The following is a 26816-nucleotide window of genomic DNA, read 5'->3' on the forward strand; positions in this document are numbered from 1 at the left end:
CCATTTTTTCCCTCTCGGTCCCGGGGAAATCGATCATTGTGGAATTGTTTTATTTCTCTTTACACACTCCACTCTCTTTGCCGTTACTTTTTGCTCCCTTTATCCGTTGGGGCGTGGCATTTCTCCAGACCAAATTATTTTCTTCTCTGTCTGTGTGTGTTGCCTGTGTTGCGCGCGCACTGCACTGTTGCTGCTGCTACTGCTGTGGTGTCTCTCTTTGTACTGCATTACACAATTTTATCCCAGGTCCTGGCTGTGTATCGATTTTCCGCCGGCAGCAGCGCCAACTGCGTTTTGGTGGCGGGGAAAACGGCCGGATCGCCGGCGCCGCGCAGCGCAATCCGATCGAAATCCAGTGTGTTTAATTAATTAACCCCACAAACATTTCGTGACTTAATCTAAAACAACTGGACCGATCAATGCCCGGCAAACGCGTCGGTTGTGCGGATGTTATGTTTGTATGGTTGTCATATTATTTGCACTGCGACGGCACCGCGACTCGAGCCGGTTTGACGGGGTCTCTCTCTCCCATTTTTCTAATCTCTGCCTAAACGTGATGGATTTTCCGGTCATTGTAGACGAGCCGCGTTTTTCCATAGAGTTTGGTTGGTATCGTTTGCATCTTCACTGATCTTGGTTTGTTTCGTTCCCGAGTGCGTAACACTGCGAAGAAGTCCGGCTGGTAAACAGTATCCGATTGTAATTCATCGCGACGGCGCCGCCTTCTCCGCGCGTCAACCAACCAACCATCACGCGAGGATTTTCATCGGATTGGATTTTCCACGGCATTTAGCGCCTTTTTCGTCGGTTGTGCATAGTGGTTTTGGCAATACGCTGTCACGTTGTCAGTGCTGTAAAAATTTTTCTCCAAAAATTTTCTCTGCAACTTTGTTTCTCCAGTGCGTCTCCAAAGGCGTATTATTTCTTTTTTCGTTTTAATTTGGTAGTAATTTTCTAAATTAAGATTTTAGTGTGTTGCACTGTCTATTTTTCGTCAGGTCTCGCAATAAGTGATTTCTTACAGATTGTTTTTTTGACTGTTGTGTTTGGCGCTGATTGGACACAGAGTTTTTTCCCTCTTTGGCTAAGGATATTAGGTTTGGAACGAAAGCAATAGTCTACACTCGCATTGCACATGGTTTATTAGGGCCGGCTATAAAGCTGCATGGTTGGGAATAATATGTCAGGCTGGCATCTTTATAATCAATAAAACCGCGTTATAAGCCCCCCTCTTTGCTGGCGATGTACGGGCGCATGCAAATCCATCTCTTACCATGCAGAAAATGGCACTGATCTCTAATAATCTCATCAAGTGGCCAATGGGAAAAAATGACAATACACAAAATCAACATGCTTATCGATCCGACTGATTTCCGGTAATCAATGGCCGGAGAGTGTAGCAGCGGTCGCCGATGCTGTTTCTGTACTTCGCAGTACTGCCTCGATCGTCGACTGCAGGAATTTATTCGACTTCAACAATGCATTTTAGAAGTCGCAGAAAAATTTCAATAATGCAACCAAATGAATGTTTTACTGCGGTACCATAATTTATATTATATGCATACACATAGATGGCACCAACCAGTACTAGTGCTATAAGCATAGATGGTGCTGTTGAATGAAAGGTCAAGCTTTGGTAAAAAGGTCTGCAAGGACAAATAATATTTTTTCTAGACGCTTCAGTAAACATAACCGAGCGAGAAACACAGCTTGTAAGTATTTTAATCGTTAAGAAAGAAACTCACACGTTTGATTTTTTGACCGGCAATTAGTTAATTTACTCCGCCGTTGCTTAAAGCTAAAAGTTTACAAGTTATGCAAATTCTACCGTCTATTTCACTGCAGAACGGCACTAGCTAGTTTCCCATTAGACAGGTTTTTAACTTATGGAACTAGACTACATAATATATTATTTCCCAACTCCTGCCCCGCTGGCCACGGAACCACAGTCGACGCCATCCTCACAGGGATCTGCCGAGTCATCATCGGACTGGTCATTATCGTCGGTACTGTTCCCTGCTCTTCGTACACGGTTCCAAATCAAAGAGTCAGGAAAGACGCCTTTGGAAATAATCATTATTCGGAGAAGGTGCGACTTTGAATGAAGTTGAGGATTCATGTTAGACTTACGGCGAGCTACGACACCACGGGCTTCCGAAACTGCGACGACCTTTCCTGAGGAATAGGGAAATACTGATCTAAAATGCGGAATTTCCTTTAGATATTTCTTTTATGTTGCAGATTGCTTTACGGCAACCGTGATATTTTACCGTTAGTGCTATTGTTACACTTACCCATCGAGCGCCCTAAGGTCACGGTATGCTAAACACGACACTAAAGCTGCAAAACGACCATAAATATAAGTAAAGTTACAAGCCGGCTTGCAAGTGCGGGTTTCCAGGCCTATATTATCACAGTGTGCACTGTGCATCTAGTGCTTTGCAAACTCACCGAAAATAACCGGAACAATTATTATATATACAAAGCTACTTCGCCGTTTTTTTTATCCAACATCTCCTCCTACATCGTTCGACGGTAATTTTCGCCCGATAGCTTAATAAACGCCTAAAATCATGTAGTTTGTCTCAACGCCTTTCGTTTTTCGATCTTTTCGTTGTCCGAATTACGAAAGAGGAACAAAACGAATTTCGCTGATTGGCTGATCATTAGTTAGAAATTAACACAGGATTGGCGGAGATGCGGAAGTTATCGAACCAGATCCGCTGACTAATAACACACAAGTAGTACAATACTTTATGGGCCATATGTACCAGTATGCGCATAATACCGAGCGGCTGAATTGTAAAATATTTTGGAATTGTAAAAAATGCGGAAAGGCTTAATTTAACAGGGAACTTCTGGTACAACTTCGAAGCAAAACTTTGTACAATGCTTAAAACAATCATGTAGTTTGTCACAAAGGGTTCGTTTTTCAGTTTTTTCCTCTCCGCGTTACGATACGGATTCGAAACAAATTTTTGATTTTTCATTGGCGGAAAAAAGAAAAGGATAACTGAAACGGGCAAGGTACATACATGCCGGTGAGACAGAGGGGAAGGGATTTTCGCCGGTCAGATAGAAGTACAGGGACATTTGAAGGTCAGATAGAAGTACAGAGATTTTCGCCGGTCAGATAGAACTACAGGGATTTTCGGCGGTCAGATAAAATTACAGGGAATTTCGCCGGTCTGATGGAAGTACAGGGGTTTTCGCCGGTCAGATAGAAGTACAGAGATTTTCGCCGGTCAGATAGAAGTACAGGGATTTTTGCCGGTCAGATAGAAGTACATGGATTTTCGCCGGCCAGATAGAAGTACAGGGATTTTCGCCGGTCTGATAGAAGTACAGGGATTTTCGCCGGTAGAAGTACAGAGATTTTCGCCGGCCAGATAGAAGTACAGGGATTTTCGCCGGTCTGATAGAAGTACAGGGATTTTCGCCGGTAGAAGTACAGAGATTTTCGCCGGCCAGATAGAAGTACAGGGATTTTCGCCGGCCTGATGGAAGTACAGGGATTTTCGCCGGTCAGGTAGAAGTATGTACAGGGATTTTCGCCTGTTAGAACACAGGGGCATGGATTTTCGCCAGTTAGACATAGAGGATGGGATTTTCGGCGGTTAGACGGAGGTGAATTTTCGCCGATCTTACAAAAAAAAGGGAATTTTTTGGTCAGACAGAGGATGAGATGTTTGGCTGATATGTTATTATTAAAAGTTTTGCTAATATGTTATCTGGCTCAACCTTCTTTGTAGACGACGGTTTTATCGATGGCACTTCCATAAATAGAAGTATATGTAAACACTTTCCGTTATAATTAACGGAACGTTTATAATTCAAAACCAACCGCTTTTGCGACCAGTTAAGTTCCGTTTCCTAAATCTGTATAAAAACTACCACATTTCTTTCTTCAGTTCTAAAAATTCTCAACCGAGGCCGGAGGCCGAGGTTGAGCTTGTAAATAAAATTGTCACAGAAGGAAGGTACATGGCAAGTATATCGACTAATAAACAGCGAGAGAAAAGGAACAGTAAATGCGAAGTTAACGCAGTCTACGGGTGCAACAACAACAACACGTAACGATTCAATTTTTATTTGGGCATTGGGTGAAGACACTAGCACCGAAACACGGGACACCGGCGCAACCGGCCCCGCAGTCCTTGCTAAAACAACCCCCCAAACCCCCATCAAATTAGTACGGACGCAAGCCCTCGACAGTACGTGGTAAACGAACGTATCGGGCATACGCATCACTTTTCCACCGACCAGCTTTCATTATAGCCTCGGATGAGTAATTACGATCGGCAGCAACAGTCGCTGCGCCGATACGAAACGAATGTGGAGATAAATCTTTAAGTTCAGGATGATTACGCAACACTAATTTAAGCAAACTTGCAAATCGGCTACGAGACAAGAAAGAACCGTCATCAAAGGTACAAAAGGGAAGGGTACTAGGAAACCGATCAGTACACAACAACAAAAACCGTTTAACAGCCCGGTACGGGCATACTGACCGATGAGTGGGACGTAAATAAACTTTATAGCCTCTTCCGACTTGATCGGTTTTTGACCGTTTGATATTCAGAAGCACATAACGTTCTTTAATTAGAACATCACTTTGCATCAAAGTACGATGAGTGATAAACGAATGTCGATGTGAGGTAACAAACTCACTTGGTCGTAAAAATCCGAAGAATGCGATAGTGCACGCTGCCCAAAGCAAACACTGTGCGTAGGCAGACAATGCCGAATCAAGAATGCATTGTTTAATACATTTCATAACGGAAAGTGTCACGGGACATCGACGGTCTAGCGCCGGTGGGATCAACCGGGCATAACCCTTTACTGCCTGTCTTACAGCACTACAATCTGTGTAGTCGGAATATCCGTGTTCCTTATACCAGTTAGATAAAGCCGCTAAATAGACTTTTAAAGTTGAATATGCAATATGTTTGTCAAAAGATTAGCAATAAACAGTGCAACGGACGATGTGCTGAATACATTTACACTCTTTACTTTACAAAAAACGAAAATATGACGATACACCAGCTCTATATGTACGACGAGTCGACGAAGATATATGGTTACGTAACAGGCGCTTTAATGTGGTATTCATGACGAAAAGGAAGTAAAGAAATCAGCAGGCAACACGCATGGCGATGCATCAGCCAGCGGTGCTAATGACCGAAAGCGAACCCACTGTTGCCGAGATAACGCATCGGCAATCTTATTTGAACAACCCGGAATATGCGAAATTTTCAAATTAAAATTAAACTTAGCCGCTAAGAAAAATATCTTACGCATCAAAATATTTACAGATAAAGAAGACGTGGAGAATTTGTTCCAAGCTTGGACAACTCCCAAATTGTCACAATGTAACAGCACTTTTCGCTGACAAAGATCAGTTCCAAATAGGGAGAAAATCTAACCACCACTGAATATCTTCCCGGATGTCTGCACCAAGTACGATTGCGTCAGTACCGGATACGGGTAATAAATTTATCATACGCCGGACAAACAGGCGACCAACCGGCACACACTTTGCCGCAAACTGTAAAGTACCAATGAGACTTTGCAGCTCTGTCTTGGTGCACAATGAACGCACTGCCCACTGCTGTAATAACAACAGGATAGCGGCATGCTTATTAGGCGGTAAGGCAATAGTGCACGCGACTGAATCCAATTCAACACCAAGAAAGGTCAGTTTCGTTGCCGGCCCTTCTGCCTTTTCTGTGGCTAATGGAATACCCAACCGATCAGCGGCAGCGATAAACAGCTGCACGATATTAGTACACTCAGCCGACTTTGATTTACCAACGAAGAAGAAATCATCCATGTAATGAAGTAAATTATCAAAACCAAACATGTGGGCGACAATCCAATGTAATGCTTGAGAGAATAAGCAGAAAAGATATGGCGAGGATCGACAGCCGAAAGGAAGAACAACATCGAAATAATATAGACCCTCTATACAATAGCCTAATAAATGCCAGTCTTCTCGTCTCACAGGAATCAGGCGAAAGGCATGTTTAATATCCTGTTTCGCCATTAAGGCGCCTTTCCCAAATCGTTTAAGTAAGGCGATAGCGTCATCTACTGAGCAAAATGATAATGAGAATGTAGCTTTATCAATGTAATCGTTCACAGACTGGCCGACTGGCCGCGATAAATCAAGAATAATACGAAAACCAGATGTCTTTTTAGGCACCACGCCTAATGAACTGCATACCATGTTAACAAATGGTGCATGCCGAAAAGGGCCAACCGTGTGACCAAGATCGATTTCTTTTTGAACAGATTTAAGTAAAACATCTTTATGGATTTTAGCCGATTTACAGTTAGGTGTATAAACAGAAACACGAGGACCAAAATAACCGATATTAGCGCCATGTTGCAAAATAGTAACAATCTGATTAACAAAAGAACGATCAGGATGTGGCGCAAGCAGCTCTATGAAAACGCCAATTTTAAGCGGTGTTGCCGGATTTACCGGCATCGCGCAATTTCCAACAGCTGTACTCTCCATGGGTGGCGCCGGTACAATAGGAGCACATATGCCGAAGTTTATTCTTACATGGTGTTGAACAGTTTCCTTTGTTGAAATCGATGCAGATAGCTCTACGGTCGGATACTCCACGCCCGCGAAAAAGCTGCTCACTGGGATTGCATACGAATAGCATCTTCCGCAATTTTGTCAGGACATTCACGAGCCAAATGACCTCTAATGCTAGATCCAACTGTGATCCAGATACGGAGACCTAAACGGAATAGATCCCGTGGAAGCGAGCGATACGATATGGATCGCGAGCTATGCGGAAACACAAACGTCGCACCGTAAATCGCTGACTTTTTAATATTGAAAAGTCTGTGTAACAGAAAAATCAACAACTGATCGGCGCAGCTCGATCGTAAAACGTAGAGCCAATTCAACAGCGTGCAGCGCTGTGCAGCACGTGCTATGCCGCGCCCACTATCAGAACGCAAGCCAATCACAAGAGACACAACACAGACACGTAGTCCAAAGGCGTAGCGCCACAGGCGTAGCGCCACTGACGTGAACGCTAGTGATCCCGGTCTCACATGCCTCTGGGGGGATGCCGAGCTCCTGTGAGGCTGGACACACTCCCGGATCCACGAGAAGACGACGGTCGCCGGTGTCTGTGTGCGCTCAAAAACATCAAATTCTCTTAATCCGTTTATCATATCACATCAATTCCATAAGGCACAATTCCATTTAATACGATGTGAATAAAGAGATCCGATTATAAAAAATACTATCAGAAAACAGATCAACAGTTAAACAGATCAACAAAAGTATTAATCAAAATGTAGACTAGGATCCTCCATTTCTGACTCGTAAAGGTCACAGGTCCTGTCCACCGTTTTCCGCACTTTGGCCCATTCCGCTCCGTTGAGCAACCTCGCGCATCCGTAATGCGACTTTCATCACAATCCGCTTTGAGAATCGGGTGCGTATCAAGTACGACTTAGGAATACTGCTTCATCTTTGGAATATGGTGCGTATCAATTGTACGACTTCAAAATGAGATCCGTAAAGGTCATGGAGGGACGTCTTTAAGACAAGCGTAGTTCGCTTCCTCCCTGGTAAAGGTCATCCTTTGTTGAGATGATCCGTTAAGATGTGCGACTCATTTTGGGTTAATGGTCCCAAAGGTCATGCGACTTAAATTCCAATACGGTGACTCTGTTGGGCAATTGATGATCCCAAAGGTCACCCCACTCGTCAAAATTTCCGTTAAAGGTCATGGAGGGACTTAGCCAATTTCCTGCGGCTTTCAAGCACTTCTTCGCTTGCCTCCCTGGTAAAACTTGCAGTTTGACCTTTCCGTCGCACATCCAACTTCAGTATGCCTCGAGCGGCCAGAGTGCCGGCAAGTTTACCGTAGCATCTCTGATGGGGCCGGCTAATTACCGCATTAAGTTTACCCCATGAAATTTCCACCTTAAATCTTTGACTCTTGTTCGCCGCTTGTGGCTTACGTTAGTACGAGAAATCCGGCTTGATTACCGTAGTTTTTCTCGTTTTAATTTTAACACTGAATCGCTTAAAGAGAGTGCCGGCATAGTTTACCGTAACAACTCTAATGAGGCCGGCTAATTGCCGCATTAAGTTAACCTCATCAATGTTCCACCTGTTGTCTTTCTCTTTTTCGCCGCTTGTGGCCCCGTTTCGTATTCAAGAGGTCCGGCTTGATTACCGTAGTTTCTCTTGTGCATTTATAACACTGAGTCGCTTAAAGAGGAGGGCCGGCTAACTGCCGTAGCAACTCCTTTGGGGCCGGCTTTATAGACCGAATCAATTTCAACCCCAATAGATATTCCACATGATTTCTTTAGGCAATTCTGTGCTATAAACGCTGCAAACAACAAATACACGAATGCAATTAATGTTATTATGTCATGTGTCACGCCCTTTATACAACACCATTTTTATCTTTGTGACGTACCGACAAATGCCGTAGACGTCCTTTCGATAGTGTGATCCTAAAGGTCAACACTATTCCATTTCATTTGAATCGCCCTCGCCATCTCTCGGCGGGCGTTTCTTAGCGCTTTCCGGTTGGTTTCGATCGGAAGTTCGGTCAACTGGTTCCGTCGAGTCAACTTCCATGACCTTTGTCGGGTCAACTTCGCGCTGGCCCCGACCTTTACCTTGGCGACTTCGCTTAACCGCCTCAAGTCGATGGCGTGCGTCATTTTCTTCGAGTTGCAGTCTTCGGTTATCAGGGTCTTCCGCCAATCGACGCTGCACGTCGGCGAGATTATCCCGCAGCTGTGCCATTTCGATGCCCGCGTCGTCCCATCTGGTTAGGCGCACGGTCTGGGCGACGGTCACTTTTCTTCACTAAGAATTCATCAATGTAAGTTTCGATTCCGTCCACCGGTTCGACGTAGTCGCTCCCCAGAGAATCTTTGATCTTATTAATCCTTTCTTCTACTTGGGATGCGTGGCGCTGTGTCAAGTTGCCCTTTTCCATTCGTGTCTTACACTTTTTTCAGCGCCTTGCGAGCCGTATGCGCTATGCTGATATGTTCCATCGGTTGTCCCAATTTAGCGACATGAGCTCGGAAGAACGGTGGAATGTCGTCCTTCATGGTATTAGACACCAATTGGTTCTGTGTCTTGTAATGTGCCAGTCTCGCAGCGAAGACCTTTTGCCCCATCCTTTTTGCGGCATAGTCCTTAGGATCCACCTGTAGTCCTATCGACGCCCTTGCTGCAAGCAACTTGAAAGCTGGATTCACATGTCGTAGAACAAACTGAGCCACGTATTCTTGGCGTTCGGGATAGTCTCTGTAGTAGAACTGTGTCATCCCGATTGGGTCAGTTGTGTCCAGCGGTACATCCAATAAACTTAAATCCACCAAACTGTGTAGCCCATCTGTCTGATAGGGAGATAACAGTCCCGTACTGAATCGCGGTGGATGAATAACCGACGGAAAAGTCCTTGTTCCACTCCTTGTTTAATCTCTCTCGCATAACCTGAGTCAAGTAGGAATTGGCTCAACTGTCTCAGAATTGTGCCAATTTTGTTGGCTTCCAACCGAATCCGCCTGTCCAAAGTATCGACATATTTCGACCGTTTGTTCATCAATATCAGTCGTCTTGTATTCCATGTCGATACTTTCCGGTTGTCGGTTATTAAATCTGGAGTTTAATCAAGGTCACTGGCGACGATTATCACCTGGTTCGCCTGACCTTCCAGTTCACGTCGGTCTGCTGATACTGGCTGCGACGGTTCATTACTCGTCGATGAAGCCGGTTGAAGGTCACTATCCAAGATCACATTTCGTCGGTGAGTCACATTCTCTTGAGACGTGGTTTCGACAACTGAGCTGGTCCCTTCCATCGCATCGTCTTCTTGTACGACGCTCACAATTGGTTCCACAACGTGAACCACTGACTCCACCCGCTGATACTTTGGGGGTGAATCTTCTCGTTCAGTGCTTGATGACCTTTTACTTGCGCCCGAGTCAAAGGTCGCATAAAATGCAGCTCTCTGTTGCCATCTTTTATCCTGTGGGTCGGGTGTTCGGTTCCGCGTTTGTTCGCGTCTTTTGTCCCATGACCTTTCAGGTGTTGACATTCTGACATTGCGATTCCGGAATGCAACTCCCATCGGCACCTGATGCCCTTGTTTTTCAGGCTCTGCACGGAACGTCTCCGCACGCCGTTTTTGAATACTCATTTCCGTAACTTCGTCTCCATGGCGCACCCATCCTCTTCCGCCACGGTAATCTCGGTCGCGGGAACGTTCGCGTGACCTTTCACTGTGGTAATCGCGTGTCCTTTCACGAGAATGTTCACGTGACCTTTCGCTCCGTCGTTCCGAAATCCGTTCATGTTCACGTGAATGTCCGCGTGACCTTTCTCTATGCGGGGGCGATCGAGGTCGAATGAAACCTTCGTCCCGTTTAAAACTTCTGAGTGCTTGCAGCACATCGCTTTCGGTTCGACGAGATTTACGTAGATTATCCATACGTCTTTCGACTTCCTTCTTTATGTATGGTGCCGGCGCGAACCCGTCTTGCAATCGTTTCTTCTCCCGCAACAGCATTTTGAATATCTCGTCTGACATAGCAGCTGGATCTTTCGTTAACGTTTCAATTTGAATGATAAGCGACTGTCGTACGAGTTGCATTTCGTCTTCATTAAGGCTGGCCATGCCCGTGGGTGCAGCTAAACCCGACGTACTGGGCAACGCCTCTCGTGCGGCCTGTTCGCTTGTCTCTTATTTTCCGAGACACTTCAAGCGCGGAGTTCGTCTTCCATTTGCTGAACTCGCATCTTCTCCTGGTCCTCTTCGAATTTCTTCCTTTCTTCTTCTTCGTTTTATCTCCGTTTAACCCATCTGTTTGACCTTCTCCCATTTCGGGTAGCAGAGGTGGTTCGAAAAATGGCTTCTGTTGTGTGACTGAGTCATTTTTTCGGACTCCGCTCTGATCTGTCTTCTTTCCGTTAGCTTTATCCGTTTCGGGTAGTAGAGGTGGTTCGAAAAAGGTTTTTCCGAATCTTTTGAGTACACTCTGTTGCCTTTTCCTCATCTGGTAATGGAGGGTGCCATGGTTTCAACCGGTCGATCGAAACCACCTTCAAGTCTGCTTCCTTCTTCGGGTTCTGCTCAATGACCTCGGCTTCGTTTGGTCGCGGAAACTGAGAATTTTCCACACTTTATCGTATTTCGACTTAAAGTCCGATTGGTTTTTCTTTTTTTCCTTGTTTCGTATCCTTTGGTAGCCGTATCACGAAATCTCCCACTTTAAAGTTCGGCTCAGACTTCTTCTTGTTGTAAATCTCCGCGTTCTTCTCATAAGCGTCTTTAATATTACACCGTGCCACTTCTTCTGCAAAGGTCAAGTTCTTTTTCATGGTCTCTACCCATTCATCTGGAGTTCCGTAATCATCGGGTATATTCGTTTTTGTAACCACATCTTCCGGCATTGTCATTTCTCTGCCGTGTAGCATATAGTATGCTGAATATCCCGTTGTGGCGTGTACGACTCTGTTCATCGCCGAAATAACATATGGGAGATACTTGTTAAACTTTCGCTCATTTCCCGCTTTTAGGTATTGCGCCAAGCCATCAGCAATCGTCTGCATCTGTCTCTCCACTTGGCCTTGACCTTCTGGGTGATACGCCGTTCCAAATGTGTGTTTAATTTTAAACACATTGGTGACCTTTGCCAATACTTCAGCTGTAAAGTGTCGTCCGCGATCCGTATGCAGGATGTGCGGTGCTCCGTGTACCAATATCACGTGCTTCACGAATACTTTAGCGAATTCTTTAGCCGTTGCTGTTTTCATCGGTACCGCGATCACGTATTTCGTCAGTTGGTCGATAAATACCGCTATGTACTTGTATCCACGTTTCTTGGTCGGTAACAAAGGTCCTTTCAAGTCAGCATATACTCGGAAGAACGGATGTCCCACTTTAATCTCTTGCAGCTTTCCAGGTGGACATTTCCTCGGTGTTTTACGGAACTGACATCCTTGACAGGCGAGTATGTAATTCTTCACGTCTGTACTCATCCTGTCCCAGTAATATCGGAGTCTTATTGCTGACAATGTTTTCGAATCCCAAATGTCCCGCTGCTTTCTCGTCGTGCAATGCGTGGATTATTGCTCTTCGCATGGACAACGGAACAACATATGACCTTTCAAGTTTTCCATTTTTATCCTTTACTCGGTATAATATACCATTCCATAACTGGTAATGCGCTTCAAATTTCGATCTTGTTTCCGCGTCTGGTAGGTGTTCCAATTCGTCTATGATCATTGCCAGATGGGGATCTTTCAATTGTTTGTTTCGCAATTGTAGATTGGAGTCATCCTCCTCTTCTTCGTCACCTTGCAGGTTAACGATGCGCACTGTTGCTGTACTGAGTTCGTTCCAATCTCTGATGACCTTGCATCGCGGTAGCGGTTTGTACCTCTTTTTCGTCTGTTTTGGGAATCTCAGCAACTTTATTGGACACTCGTTCAACGCTTGTGTAACTTTGTCCGTTTCCCAAAGGTCATCTCCTTTCTCCGCTGCTTTATCAAGTCCAGTGACCTTTCCATAATGAACTTCGGCCTCTGCTTCAAGTCCGGTGACCCTTAAGTCACTAACGGTAGGCAACCAACTTTTTACACGATTCACATTAGCTTCTATTTCAGCCGACTCATTCGCCGTAGCTGAAGTAACCTTTAATCGTTTCCCCCTCTGTTCCACCATCTGCAGGAACAGCTGTCCAACTTCAATTGCCGGTTCCTTCGTATCAAACTCCTTCTTGTAATCCTCGAAGTTTGGAATCTCATCGAATTCCTCTTCTTGACACGTCGGGCCTTCGATTGGCGCTCTTGATAACGCGTCCGCGTTGTCGCAATATCTCCCCGGTTTATATTCAATTTTAAACTGGTGACCTTGTAGTGCCATTGCCCATCTTGTCAAACGCGGGTTCATTCCAACTTTGTTCGTCTCTGACCTTAGCAGATTGGTCAGCGCCTGATGATCCGTCCTTACGGTGAACTCTGCGTAATCAATGTACGGCTTAAATTTCCTGACAGCGAACACAACTGCCAGACATTCCCATTCCGTTACACCGTAATTTTTCTCCGCTCCATGTAAGACACGACTGGCGTACGCGATCGGATGTCCATCTTGTGACAGTACGGCTCCGATTCCTTCTTTGCTCGCGTCGCATTCAATGACGGTCGGTTTCGCGGGGTCAAACTTTGCCAGTACTGGACCTTCACACAACAACTTCTTCAAACTATTGAACTCTTCTTCATGTACTGCCGTCCAGTCCTTTTCACGTGCTTATCTTGTCTCAGCAGTTCATATAAGTGGGAAGTCTTCTGTGCGTATCCCATTATGAATTTGCGATAATAGTTCGCCAGTCCAAGGAATGACCTTAATTGTCTTTCAGTCTGAGGCCGTTTGAATTCGGAGACCGCGGTGACCTTTTCCGGGTCCATTCGAATTCCGTCCTCGCTGAGTATATGACCCAGAAATCCCATTTGTCTCATTCCAAATTCGCACTTGGTTGGTTTAATCGTGAATCCCGCTTCAACCAGACTCATTAAGACATTTCGCAGGTTCTGCATGAAGATCGCCCAAGTCTTTCCGGCGAAGATTACGTCGTCAATGTACCCGAAAACGCAACCCTTTCTTTTCGAAAGTACTTTATCCATACACAATTGAAATGTTGCTGGTCCGTTGCAGACTCCAAATGGCATTCTTTTAAATCGGTACATTCCATCTTGTGTTACAAAAGTCGTCTTGTTGATTGACGCTGGATCCATTGGGATCTGCCAGAATCCACTTTGTAAGTCCATTTTTCCGTAATATTTGTTGCCTGCACACGCGTCAAGCAATTCATCTGGGTTCGGTAGCGGATAATTGTTCTTTCTTGTTAACTTATTAAGCATGATATAGTTGACGCAAAATCGCGTTCCCATTGTTCCGTCGCCATTTTTCTTTACTGCCAGCACGACTGGGAAACTCCACTCGGCGTCTGACGGCTCGATTACATCTTGTGCCAACATCTCTTCGATATGCTTCGTTATAAACTCACGGCCTGTCCAACTCGTTCTGGCCGGGTTACATTTTACTGGTTTCGCATCTCCCGTATCGATTACGGGTGACCCCTTCACATCTCCATACGGTTTCTTTGATGTGGGTAAGACCTTCCAGAATTCCCAGAATGCGTTGTACACGTCGTTTTTCTGCTCTTGGGTAAGGTCAGGTCCCAATTTCAAGTTTTCGATTATCTTTTGTAAGTTCAGCTTTCGTTGTATCGTCCACCTCAGGGTCTTCGAGTACGTTCTTTACTGTCCCTGCGTTGACCTTTACATTCTCCATATGTTCATACGGCTCAACATAGCCGAGAAGCTGATTTTTCTTCACGATTCGGTATTTGCTACTATGATTCGCGATGACGATTTCGAAGTATTTTCCCCTGTGGTCCGTCACTCCTGCCAACGGTTGCACTTCAGTTTCCACTTGTGGGACCGGTGTAAACATCAACTTGTTTTGAGCCGGTGCATATTTTCCCATCTTGACCTTTACACGTGTGCAGTTTGACGGTTTCAGTTTAATTCTTTGATCACTGTAGACTTTAATCACGTCTTTCGACATTCTAGCTTTTTCCACTTTCAATCTTCTGACTTTAATATCCTTTTTCTTTTTTCTTCATCTACTTCGTCATCCTCATCCAAGTCCATTAAATCCTCTTGCCCGAGAGGTCACTTACACCTGAATCTTCCGAAGTTGTTGAGTTATCGCTTGAACTCGTCCACTCGGAGTCGGAGTTACTGCTCTCATATTCTTGTGCAGTGGCTTGACCTTTGTCAGCCTTTTCGAGGGCGTTCATCAACTCCCTCGTCTTCCGATGAAAGGTCACTTTCGTTTTCTCGCGAATCGCTAAGTTTTTTCGTTTTCGAATTTTTGAGCAGAGGTTTGTCCCCTTCTTTGCCTTTCGTCCATTTCGTGCAGCGACTCTTGGGTGACTCTACTACTCGAATTCTCGTTGGTGACCTTTCTGATTGGTCGGAGTTTGACCTTTCTTCGTCCGATTTTGACTTTTCCAGTTCATTTATTTCTTCGGGACTCGTTAATATTTTTCGGTCCACTCGACCGGCGGACATTCCTCACCGTTATCGAGTGACCTTTCCCGTTTTTTGCCTCAGTTACTGGGTTTTGCTGTTCATTCGATATTCGTTCAACTTTTAAACTGCTTCCACATTTCGCCTCTGTCCGTTAACATCTGCGCAATGTCGAAAGCCGACTTTGAACTTTCTTCTGTTTCGTTCGATTGTCCTTCGGCTATCTCTTGAGCTGGTTCCTCTTTCTCTGCTTCTTTGACAGTCCCTTTATTGGTTTCATCCTGTTGAACTGTTTCGTAACCTTTAGGTCGGTTAGGACCAACAAAGATGCAGTTTGCCATCAGCTCTTCGGTGACCCATTCATCATTTGGAATCGTTTCATACATGCACCATGTATCACCGCCTCGTTCGGGGTAGTCCACTCCATCTGGATCTGGTGCAAAGGTCACCTTTTTCTTTTGCACTAATCCCGGTAACCTTCTTTTCCGGGTAACCTGTAGTTCTCGCATCTCTTTTACGTCAAATTTGGGATTTCTTCCTCGAATTTCTTCCAGTATTTCTCGAATGCTTTTTCGTTTCCTCTTTAACGCGTTGTAGTACACTTCAAGTGATTCGTAGACGGGTGTGCCAAGTCCTGCCGGGAAAATAATCGTTCTCCTTCTCCTTTATACATGTGGTTCACACGGAAGTCCCAGAAAAGGTCAACTCTCGCTTCTTCCCACATTTCTCCTTCCTCGGTCATTTCTTCTATCTCTCGTTCAAATCTCCTTTCTGTTGCTACCGGATCGAGAGGATCTTGGATTCCTTTCGACACGTTGCAACCAATGGTTTAGCCATCTGCCTCTTCCAATTATAAAACTTTCCACACATGACAACCACGTTCGATATCTATTCCAGTGATACCGTTCGATGTGTGGTTTCCACATTTCGTTTGTCCGCATGATGCTTTTCGCTTTCTTTTGGGCATGACCTTTAAGGTCTGCTAATGCGGCATTACATCTTGGCCATTCTGAAGGGTCATCTTGAGAGGCATTTTCACAACACTCCGCGCATTCCCATTGTGGTTGCACTCTACACGGATCCTCAAAGTAACCGTGGTGACAACTCCGGCTCGTTCTTCTGGAGTTAATGTCCTTTGACTCGCTTCAGGTTTAACCTGTTCCTGTACTGTGGTATCTTCCTCACATTCGATTGGAGTCACGCTTTTATCCTCAGAGGATATTTCAATAACCTCTGGTTCTTTTTCTGTTCGGTGACCTTTCAATTGTTCGAGTGCCTTGTCGCGGATTTCGCTTGTAAACATCTGTTCCTCTTCAACTATTCGTTTCAAAACTCGTAACCTTTCACTCTTTTATCCTTCCCCACTTTAGCCGTCTTTATTTCCAGTGCCTCTGGTACTGGATAGGCTTTGCCCACTCCATGTCTGGCACAAGAGATTGTTTCGCTGCAACTGCCGCTTCTTTCTGTGTGGCAATTATCTCTTCAATCGTTGGTGACCTTTCGGTAGCAGGTCGTGGTTCGAAAAGGGTTCCTTTGAGATTCACGTTCTGTTACTTCCTCTTTGGTTTTATCTGGTAGCCTTTCATTTGGGTAGCAGATCGTGGTTCGAAAAGGTTCGAATTACGCTCTCGTTCCAAGTTCTCAGTTGCTGGTGACCTTTCGTCTTCCTTTCCCAGTGCCTCTGGTACTGGGATAACTTCTTCCAACTTTTCCATTTTCATTTTTCGTTTCCAGTGCCTCTGGTACTGGGATAATTTCTTCCTGCTGCACTTTTGTCATTCCTGGTGCCTCTGGTACTGGGATGACCTTTTCTTCCCTTCTGTGTCAGCAAGGTCCGATTTAATGTCTTTTCGATCTCCTGCTGGATTACTTGCAACTGCTCAAATGGTGACAATTCTTTTCGCGTCATCTTTTTCTTTTCGTTTCCCGGTGCCTCTGGTACTGGGATTAGCGCTTTATTAACAGTTTGAGCCTTTTCCTGTTTTGCAAGTTCGGTGACCTTTCCGACTTGAACCTTGGCGACTGGTTTGGGGTCATCTTCTTTTTCTTCTTCGCCTTCATTATCCATCAGTACAAATTTCTTTTCCAAGAAGTCGAATCCCAGCAACACCTGTACGTCGTCACACTTCGGTCGGACGTAGAAGGAATGTTCGCTTGTCTTCTTTCGTAAGGTCACTGGTGCTACGCAGTAATGCGTCACTAGGAATCCTGACGTTCCGCTAATTCCGTTTATTTTCACCAGTCTATCTGGTGGCAATGGGAGCATATGAAGTCCATTCTTCTCGCAAAACGGTTTGCTGATCAACGACGTCTCAGCGCCGGTGTCCAGCATTGCGTTGACCTTTATGTCTCCCACTTTCACTTCGTGTGTGTATGCTTCAATTCTCTTGGGCAGTTTTCCATTTTGAATCTTCAGTGTATGAATCTTACATTTCACAGGGATGAGCGATACTGGTCCTGGATCCATATCGGGAAGCACTTGTCCTTTTGCTGGAGTGCTATGACCTTTCAATATCTCGCTCAACTTATCAATCCTATGTGGAACGTTAGTCCGAACATCGTAATATTTTCGCGGCTTTTCTTTATTTATTTGCTTCTCTGTAGTCATTTTACCACTGGTAACCTTTTCCACATTCTGCACTTGCTCATTTGCTTTTGTGCTATCCATGTGACCTTTAGTCACTTCATTTATCGTCTGATGGATCAATTCCTCTTTACGGTTTTCATTTCGTTTATCTCTCAGCTTCTCAATGACTTCATTTGTTATTTGGTCAGCTCGCTTCAATTCGTCTTCTTCACCATCTCTCATCTCCTCTGGTGACCTTTCATATGTGACCATATTATATCCCTTTTCGGTCATCCATTCAATCACCTTTGCAGACACTTCATTGTTCGTTTTCGTCGGATCGATTTGTGAAGACATTCCGTCTGTTCGGGTTGGTGACTTGTCATTGGCATCTTTTTGCAGTGCCTCCGATAAGTCCCGTGACCTTTCAACTGCGCCACCCTGTTGCATTTGCGCCATCTCGTTTGACCGTCCTTTTTGTGCATTTTGCGCTAAGTCCTGTGACCTTTCGTTGCGCTTCATGACAAATCCGCCGTTTGTCAGCTTTTGTAAGGGGACTTTTTCTCCGTAATTCGGCGGTTTATCCTGTGGCGGAGCATGAATGATTCCAGTCAGCGAATGTCTTCTTATATTCCTCTGGATTGAATACTGGGACTGGGTTCGGTGACCCTTGCGCTGGTTTCCCGGTAACCAACTCTTCTAGTCGCTTTCTTTCACATTGCGTTCGCAACTGTTGCATGTCCCAGTAATCCTCTTGTGACATTCGCGCTTTCTGTTTCGCTTTGTGTCACGGGTACCCACATCCCGTGATTGCCGTTCGGTCTGTAGGCCACTTTTGCCACTTCCTTCTGTTGTAGTGTTACTGCGTCCACAAGTGAGTCGTCGGAGTTCTGTGCCATTTCTTATTCTTTTGCTGCGCTGTTCGCAGTGTCAAGTCTGTTTCTTGACCTTTAACACGACGCTGTCGCCGTGACCTTTGCATTCGCACTCGCTCCTTGACCTTTAACTTGACTTTTCCAGCAGAAGGTGACCTTTCATCTTTACTAATGACGGTGATATTCTGCTTAATCCATTCTTGCCTTATTCGCTTCTCTTCTTCGTCTTCTGAACAATTCCAAAACTTTGGCTTTGGTTCCCGTAACAATCGCACCTTGGCTCATTTGCCTTGTCGTTTTCTGCCAAAATTTTTCGGAATTTTGCGTGCTGTTCATTTTCCTCTTGCGCAGTGTCGTTCTGCGGTTTCTTCTGATTCAGGAGCGCCTGTTGAATCTTTGCATTTCGTTGTGCGCGTCGTTGCGCTAACACTTCTTCGCTGCAGTACGGTGACCTTTGATTTTGCTGTACTTTTGCAGTGTCGCGCTACCGTCACGACAATTTCCACTCGCAGTACCCTTCTGCGGTGACCTTTGGTCCCTTTGCGCTTCCACTCGCAGTACCATTCTGCGGTGACCTTTTATCCACTTGATGTTTCCACTCGCAGTACCATTCTGCGGTGACCTTTCACTTTGTGACGGTATCCCTATGACCGTTCCATTTCCTCTTTGCGGTGACGGCATCCATATAGCCGTTTCTCTTGCTGTGACGGCATCCATCTAGCCGTTTCTTGTGGTTGCGGCATCCATATAGCCGGTCCACTTTGCTTTTTCGCTGACGGCATCCATATAGCCGTCGCAGTGGTCACATTCACTGCAGTACCATTCTGCAGTGGTGACCTTTCCCTTTATCCGGTGGTTTGGTCGGGTCGATCAGTAGGCTCACCGGTGCCTACTGGCATCTTGCCTGTTTTCCCGCAACCGTTATTATATTGGCCGCCACCCTGTTGGTAGTTTCTTGGCCGCCGCCATTGTTCTGGCCTCCTCTGAAGTTTCCGCGGCCGAAGCCTCTGTTTCTTCCTCTGAAGCCGCCGCGGCCGAAGCCTCCACGGCCGAAGCCGCCATTCTGGCCACCGCCATTTCCATTTCCGTAGTTCCGTTTCCATTCCCTTGTTGGTTTTGGAAGTTTGCCTTATGTTGGTACCATTGGGTGATGAGGTCATATCCGTTTGCGACCGCTGGGCGCCAGCCACCTATAGCTCGGAGGCGTTGCCACTCGTTAAAGGCAAACAGATTCGGGTTCTGTTCTGGTGGTGTATTGGCGAACTTGCACCCTGTGTCTGATGGTTGCCGTACATACAGTACTGGCACATCTGCACGTTGTTCGCCACCCATCCATCAATCATCTGGAACTTGAACTCTGTTCGTGATCCTTGATTCTGCTGTTGATTCCTCTGAAGTTTCCTTGACCTTGACCTCGTCCCTGGTTCTGGAAGTTCCCTGACCTCCATTCCAGTTTCCATTTCCGTATCCGTTTCCGCCGAAGTTTCCGTTACCCTCCTTGTTGTGGTAACCCCATATTCGAGGCATATTCTGAGGTGGCGGCTGGGCTATATTCTGGGGAGCCACATTCTGGGCTACTGGCCTCACCTGGGCCGCTGCCTGTATCGCTGCCACCATTGCGTATGTTAACGGTTGCCCGGTCTGACTGTCGATAAAGGTCCTTTGTGACCTCTTGGGCCGGCGCCTCTCTACGGTACTCGACTGGCTGTTGGACTGCGCGGCCGCCATCCTCTGTTGCGGTACATTTTCAACTTGGCCTTGGCGGATGGTCACGTATTCCTGATTACGTTGACCTTTAGGCGCCTTATATTTATCTTCCCGCTGACCAGTGACGGAAGAAATCTTTGATTTCGGTTGGAGTCCTGCACTGTTGTGCGTAGTGCCTTATAAAGGTCACCATCCACTCTACATCCTTCGGATCAGGAATCCGACTGCCTGCTTTTCAGTTATGATCCTCTTCGCCTTAGAGTTTCATAATCGCTTGATAAAACTGATCAAGCGATTCCTCCGAGGTCAAATTTCCTTGCCATGGCTTCTCGTAAGCCAAGAACTTCCTCGTCACGGTCTCCATATTCATCTTTAAACTTGGCCATCCATTCTGTAATGGTGTATTCCGTTTCTTCTGGAGTGCGATTTCTCTCCTTCGAACCAGGTCTTCGCCGGTCCTTTGACTGCGCTGGCTATTTCAATCAAAATCTGATCGTCAGTGAGATGATATGTCCGTTGGGTGTCTTTGACCAATTGTGTCCACCCATTCACTGCGTCGCGACTTCCATCAAAGGTCACTAGAGTTTGTCTTGCGCCCCATCGATTGGAGTGCGTTCACTAATCTCTGTGTCGCATCATTGTCTTCTGCCGTACTGGAGTCACTATCGTCATCGTCGTTATTTCGCTTCGCTTTTCCGTAGCGGGACTTTTGGGCGTTCTTGCCGGCTAGACGGTCTATCCTGTTTCCTTTCATCAATGAAGATTTTCGTTTCAATATGTGGATGAAATTGGGTGGGATCACCACGATTCGAATGGGAATAAGTTTCCGATGGTGGCTCCTTGTCATCCTTGACCTTTTCCCCGTCCTTTTCGTTTTGACACTTCCTCTGCCAGTACCGGTTCGTAGCGGCATATCAAAGTGGAAGTTTTGCCCGTGCCCGTTTCGTGCGCCTTGCTGTAACTGGGCGGGCGACTCCACTGTTGAAGTCCTGACTCCATATTGCAGAAGCTGTTCATCTTTGTGCTTATTAGACATAACAAGCGCCTTATTCTCATCCTCAAGGCGACGGACTTTCAACTGACTTCCTCTTTCTCCGTTTTCAAGTTCTGATTCTCCTCCTTGACCTTTAACATATGTTGGTGGAGTTGGAAAGTCTTCTCCTGAATGACCTTTTCAGTGTCATTCTCCACCTTTTAATGTGTTCCGCCAACTGGGTCACATCCCTTCCAGCTTCGTGTATTCCTCGACTGCTGCTTTCAGTTGGTTTTTTCGTCTGGGTGACCTCATCTTCTCTTGTCATCACCGTTTGGTCATATCAATCAGCTCCGTGTTGAGCTTGATAATCTCCTGCGTCTTCTGGTGGACTGATTGTTGCCACTCCTTATCTTTCAATTCAAGTACCGTGACCTTTTCATCCAGGAGGTGTGCCTCGTGTTCCCACCTCATGCCTTGCTCGGCAATTGTCTTAGCAGTCTTTTTCAACTCGGTATTCTCTTCGGTGACCTTTTGAACATCTTCTTTCAACGACTTGTTCTCTTCCATCACCTGCTTAATTTCGTTCTTCAACCGCACACCTTCAGTGGCTGTAAGCTCCCTCAGGTCCTTAGCCACTTTGACAGCGTCGTCGGCTCTCCTCTGATGATCCTGTGATTCTTTTTGAAGGGTTCCGATGTTCTCGTCCCGTAACTTCAATTCGTTTCTCAGCTTAAACACCTCATTGGTGTTTGTCAACAATCGTTGAGTAGCGTCGACGAGTTTGGCCGCGTATTCATCTCGCTTGGCTTCCGCTTCGGTGACCTTAAGTTTCAGTGAGTCACATTCATCCTTCAATTGGCTAAGTGCCGTGACCTTTCCGCTGATTCTTCGGACATGCTCTCATTAAGGTCACAAGATGCCATTTCCTCTCTGTCAAATTTCATATTTCACTTTCCAACCGTCTGCGGCACTTTGAAGGTCACTCTGTTGCTGCTCCAGATCGAACAGGCGTGCTTCAAGTGTCGTCAGTCTTTCCCGATATTCCTGTTTTCGCTTATCCGCTTGACGTTCATTGACTTCAAGTTCATTTTCCATTCACTGACACGTCTCCTCAAAGTTGACGTGGGACTGTTCGGTGACGGTGGTCGTACACTGATGACCTTTCCAGTTTTGTCCGTTCAATGAGGTGCTCCGGTATGTCCTTGAATGGTATCATACCTTCAGCCCGGTCAGCTTCCTTCATGGCAGTTTGAAAAGACATATTCATCGTTGCTTCATCATCCGTGAAGTAGGACTCGTTCGATTCGTCTGAGACCATTGAGTTGCCCAAAGGTCATCACCTGCGGTCTTATCGTCCAATGAAAGGTCATCCAGTCCCAGTTCAGCCAAATTCTCTTCGGTGACCTTTATGTTTCCATCTTCCACTTGGGCCAGGTTTACATTTTTATCCTGCTCGTTTGTTCCGCTGGTGGTAGCATCCAGCTGTGATGCTGCCACTGCTTCCGCTCTTCTTTCTGTGGATTTTCCTCCCCAGTGACCTTTGTCTGGTTCATCGGGTTATCTCCCGCCACAGGTACGAGAGTTTCCTTTCCGTCGCCGCTGGAGCTCTCTTCATTCTGTGTAGCCCTAGCGCCACTTGATATGCTGTCACTGCCTTTACTGTCCTTCCTTGCAAAGGTCACGGCCGCTCGGGTCTGTCTATCATGTCCGACTGGACGCGCGAGCGACTTGTATTCTTTCTTATAGGGATCGATTACGCTTTTGTTGTGATCCCCGGGAGCTCCTGCTTCCTGACTGCTGGTAGATGTCGGTTCCTCTTAGTCTTTGTCCATGTTGATCGGATAACTTGGACGCTCCTGCCAATTGTTCTCACACGCGTTATTGTATGGTTTATGATTGTCCTAAAGGTCACTTTGTACCTCGAAATTTTTTCTAAGTCCTTTGTAAAGGTCACTTTTCGACTGAAAAATTTCGGCTAAGTTCCGTCTAAAGGTCACTTTTTTGATAAAAAGTTCGAGAGATTTGCCCTAAAAGGTCACTTTCGGACAAAACTTCGAAACCGTTCTTACAGTTCATAACACGTTAACGAATGAATTCCTACAGCTGCTGATATCGCTGTACTACTAATCAACTCGATCCAACTTTGTGAAAGGTCACTGTTGATCACTTTCAGATCATAAAGGTCACTAAGATTGGGTCAATTTGATCAATTCCAACTTTTTGGTAAAGGTCACTTTTCAAAGTCAAAAGTCAACTTCTGGTCTCAAAGGTCACTTTCTGACTCAACTCAACTCGAAAGGTCACTTTCCAGCTCAATTTCTGTTAAAGGTCACTTTTAAGCTCAATTCGATCAAAGGTCACTTTTCCTTTGTCTCAACTCAAAAGGTCACTTTTCGTCTCAATTCTCTTATCTCAAATCAAATTTCCCATTACAGCTAGAGTTCAGCGGAAAATCCCCATTCGGGTTGTTTACGTCTTTCTGATTGGTCTGCTAGCTCAAAATATTCAGTTCAAATTTCAGCCAATTACAGCTCAGATAACTGACCAATAACAGTAGTCCATTTAAATTTTATATCTGCCTGACGTCACGGTCAACGGCCAGACGTGCGCGCCGTGTGCAAAACTCCGCCTACTTTTACGCTCAGCTCAGTACGGACCAATGAAAATTACCAATTTTACCGTTTAACCAATCCCGTAATTAATAACGGGTTTTCTACCTGTTTCCTCGTCCGTTCCACGAGAATCGATCCAGATGATCCAGATTCTTCTTCCACTGTCCGTTCCCGCGCTGCCGCCGGTTTTACCGTAACGGTTGTGCCGCACGCTTTTGGTGGGTTACTGTGCCGGCTGACTGCCGTAGCAACAGTAGTGGCGCTCTACTCCAGTTTGGAGGAGTCTGATCTGTCTTTTCCCGTGCGCCCCTTTTGGCGCTTCGCCGCTTGTGGCCCACGGCTTAGGCTTCGCTGAAGCCTTGCCGAGTAACGGTGACACCAGTGCAGGTCTTCGCTGAAGACACCGCACCGAGGAACACCGCCGACTGAACTCTTGAACTCTTTCACAGCAGTGGAACAGCACAGGTCTTCGCTGAAGACACTGTACCGAAACCAAGGCTGGTAATCCCGTCCGATGAGGAACTTGCACCGCTTGTGGTGTTGCGCTTTGCTGTCGGATAGACCTGTGCCTTACTGGTCGGGTTTCACGTCAAATAACAGGCCAACTTTGCCTGACACAATTCAAATCAGAGAACCGCTGTCGGCTCTGCTACCATCTAATGCTAGATCCAACTGTGATCCAGATACGGAGACCTAAACGGAATAGATCCCGTGGAAGCGAGCGATACGATATGGATCGCGAGCTATGCGGAAACACAAACGTCGCACCGTAAATCGCTGACTTTTTAATATTGAAAAGTCTGTGTAACAGAAAAATCAACAACTGATCGGCGCAGCTCGATCGTAAAACGTAGAGCCAATTCAACAGCGTGCAGCGCTGTGCAGCACGTGCTATGCCGCGCCCACTATCAGAACGCAAGCCAATCACAAGAGACACAACACAGACACGTAGTCCAAAGGCGTAGCGCCACAGGCGTAGCGCCACTGACGTGAACGCTAGTGATCCCGGTCTCACAGACCAAACAAATGACAGCGTAAACACTTACGCGCATTGCCGGTATAACCAGGACCGGTATAACCAGTGCCGGTATGTCCAGTGCCGGTATAACCTACACCAGTATAACCACTGCCAAAAGTACTGATATTGCCGCGATTAGCAACAGCATTACCAGGCATAATCATAGTCAAACGGAAAATCTCATTATCAGTGCGCTGCCAAATCGAACAATCATCAGGATGCATACGAGCAAACATCCGAAATTGCTGGTCGTAAGCGAGCCACTGGCTAATGTGATATTGACGCTTTGGATTAGCCATACTCGCAATAATACTCATATACTTCAACAATGGGTGCTGCAACTGAGGGAAGTAATGCGCCCGATAAGACATAAACACAAAGAACGCTTCACACCACTCTGCAAATGAAGAAATTGGCGCCAATTTGCCACGGGATGAATCACCGCGGTCATGAGAATCCAAATTCTGATTAACCAACAACAGCTCACTAAAATGAACAAACTTGGTGCGATCACGCAATTCACGTTCAACTCTTGAAGGAACAGACGGTAACTCAAAACCCAATCTCGCCGCTATTGGCAAACGTGGAAACTGGACAGGATGGTGTTGTTCCGATACAAGCAAAACACTGTCCCGGGATTTATTTGGAGAAACTGACTGTGTACGTGAAGGAAGTTGAGATGACAACACCTGCGACGTGTGATTGTCCAACTTCCGTAATTCATGACGCAATTCCGATTTAAGGCGGAGAAGTCGGTCTAATGACTCACCAGAACCAACGGAATGACGCTTTGAATCGCGTGACGTAGATGCTTTGCGCTTATCATTTACTTGGTAGCGCGTAGAACTGGAGTGACTGGACGACGGAGGAGGAGAACGCGTAACCGACCGGGATGTGGATCTGGAGCGCGAACGGCTACGAGACGCATCTGATCGGCGGCTGGTTGATTGTGAGACAGCACGACGAGACGGCATAATGAACAAACAAAATTATTGATCCTCAATTAAGAAAACATAAATCGGAACTTCGAGAAATTGATCGTATACTGTATCTCAAACCGTGAGTCTTCCAGATGGCAAGTTGGCCGAAATTATCTGCCTGTTGAGTTCTTGGTCGATCGTAAGAACGACTTGTTAAATGCAGAACATCTTTACTCCAATACGCCAGCAACTCAAATGCACTAACAGAAATGCACAATCACTACAAATGCAACGTCCACCACCAAAACTGCATTGCTTATACAGCATCGGGATCTGCCTCGCAGGACACACCCTAATGGGTTTTCTTGGCTGGACACTGGTCAACCAAGTCGTCCAGCCTTGCGAACACCTCCGCTGCGTTAACCGGAATTAGCTTTGCTAATTCTATTTTGCCACACTTGAACAAGTAATGTCACTAATGTGTATCTAGGAAGGCTGGACTGCCGTATACGTTTTTTCAATGCAAAACATTCTTGCAGGAATTTTGGCTCACAGATGAAAATTGATGATCATTGGACTTTGTGCCGCGATAGACATCGGCACCCAAGCTTTTTTCGAACTGTATAAACAGATGTATTAAAATAATTAGCAGCAGGTTAGATGAATCTGTATACACCATTTGATTGCAAACGCTTGTCATGTGCATAATAAATGCAGTACTTAACTCATACTGCATATTAAAATTAATGCGTATAAGTAATAAGCCTGTTAGCGCAGACTTCCAGGCAGAAAATTGATTGATTGTAAGGTTTGCTGACACTTGTTGCTTTATACATAATAATAATTCGACGGGATTATCCACTTTGACACTTATATTACGAGAGTGGAAATTCATATGTTAACAAGAGTATGCATTTGTGTGACAAATGGGAGAAATTAAGGTACCTACTTCGTACGAGAACATTAATGTTATAACAAATAATTTCAGCTTAAAGCGACACCACAAAATTACTTTAGTCTGTGAATCCCTCGCATA

At 45.7% G+C, this 26816-nt stretch overlaps 1 protein-coding gene across 3 annotated transcripts; it reads right to left on the bottom strand.

The window, feature by feature from the left end:
* Nucleotides 1–1503: 1503 nt before the first annotated feature.
* On the bottom strand, nucleotides 1504–26219 carry LOC129594230 (uncharacterized). Of its 3 annotated transcripts, XM_055490850.1 has the most exons (4): nucleotides 8466–8764; nucleotides 5314–8375; nucleotides 2131–2198; nucleotides 1504–2061 (listed from the first exon to the last, which is right to left on the bottom strand). In XM_055490850.1, exon 2 carries the CDS (start codon nucleotides 6521–6523, stop codon nucleotides 5399–5401), a length of 1125 nt encoding a protein of 374 aa, XP_055346825.1. In that variant the 5' UTR covers nucleotides 6524–8375; nucleotides 8466–8764; the 3' UTR covers nucleotides 1504–2061; nucleotides 2131–2198; nucleotides 5314–5398. The 3 variants fall into 3 exon arrangements, with proteins under 3 accessions (XP_055346825.1, XP_055346826.1, XP_055346824.1); XM_055490851.1 differs by lacking the exons at nucleotides 5314–8375; nucleotides 8466–8764 and adding an exon at nucleotides 23948–26219; XM_055490849.1 differs by having other exon boundaries at nucleotides 5314–8764.
* Nucleotides 26220–26816: the final 597 nt, after the last annotated feature.

The sequence above is a fragment of the Paramacrobiotus metropolitanus genome, unplaced genomic scaffold, assembly GCF_019649055.1.
Source record: "Paramacrobiotus metropolitanus isolate TYO unplaced genomic scaffold, Prichtersi_v1.0 Parri_scaffold0000066, whole genome shotgun sequence".
NCBI classification, from domain to species: domain Eukaryota; kingdom Metazoa; phylum Tardigrada; class Eutardigrada; order Parachela; family Macrobiotidae; genus Paramacrobiotus; species Paramacrobiotus metropolitanus.

What these genes read in the sequence shown, in the direction of transcription:
- LOC129594230 (XM_055490850.1), bottom strand. Translation starts at nt 6,523, where the DNA reads ATGGAGAGTACAGCTGTTGGAAATTGCGCGATGCCGGTAAATCCGGCA.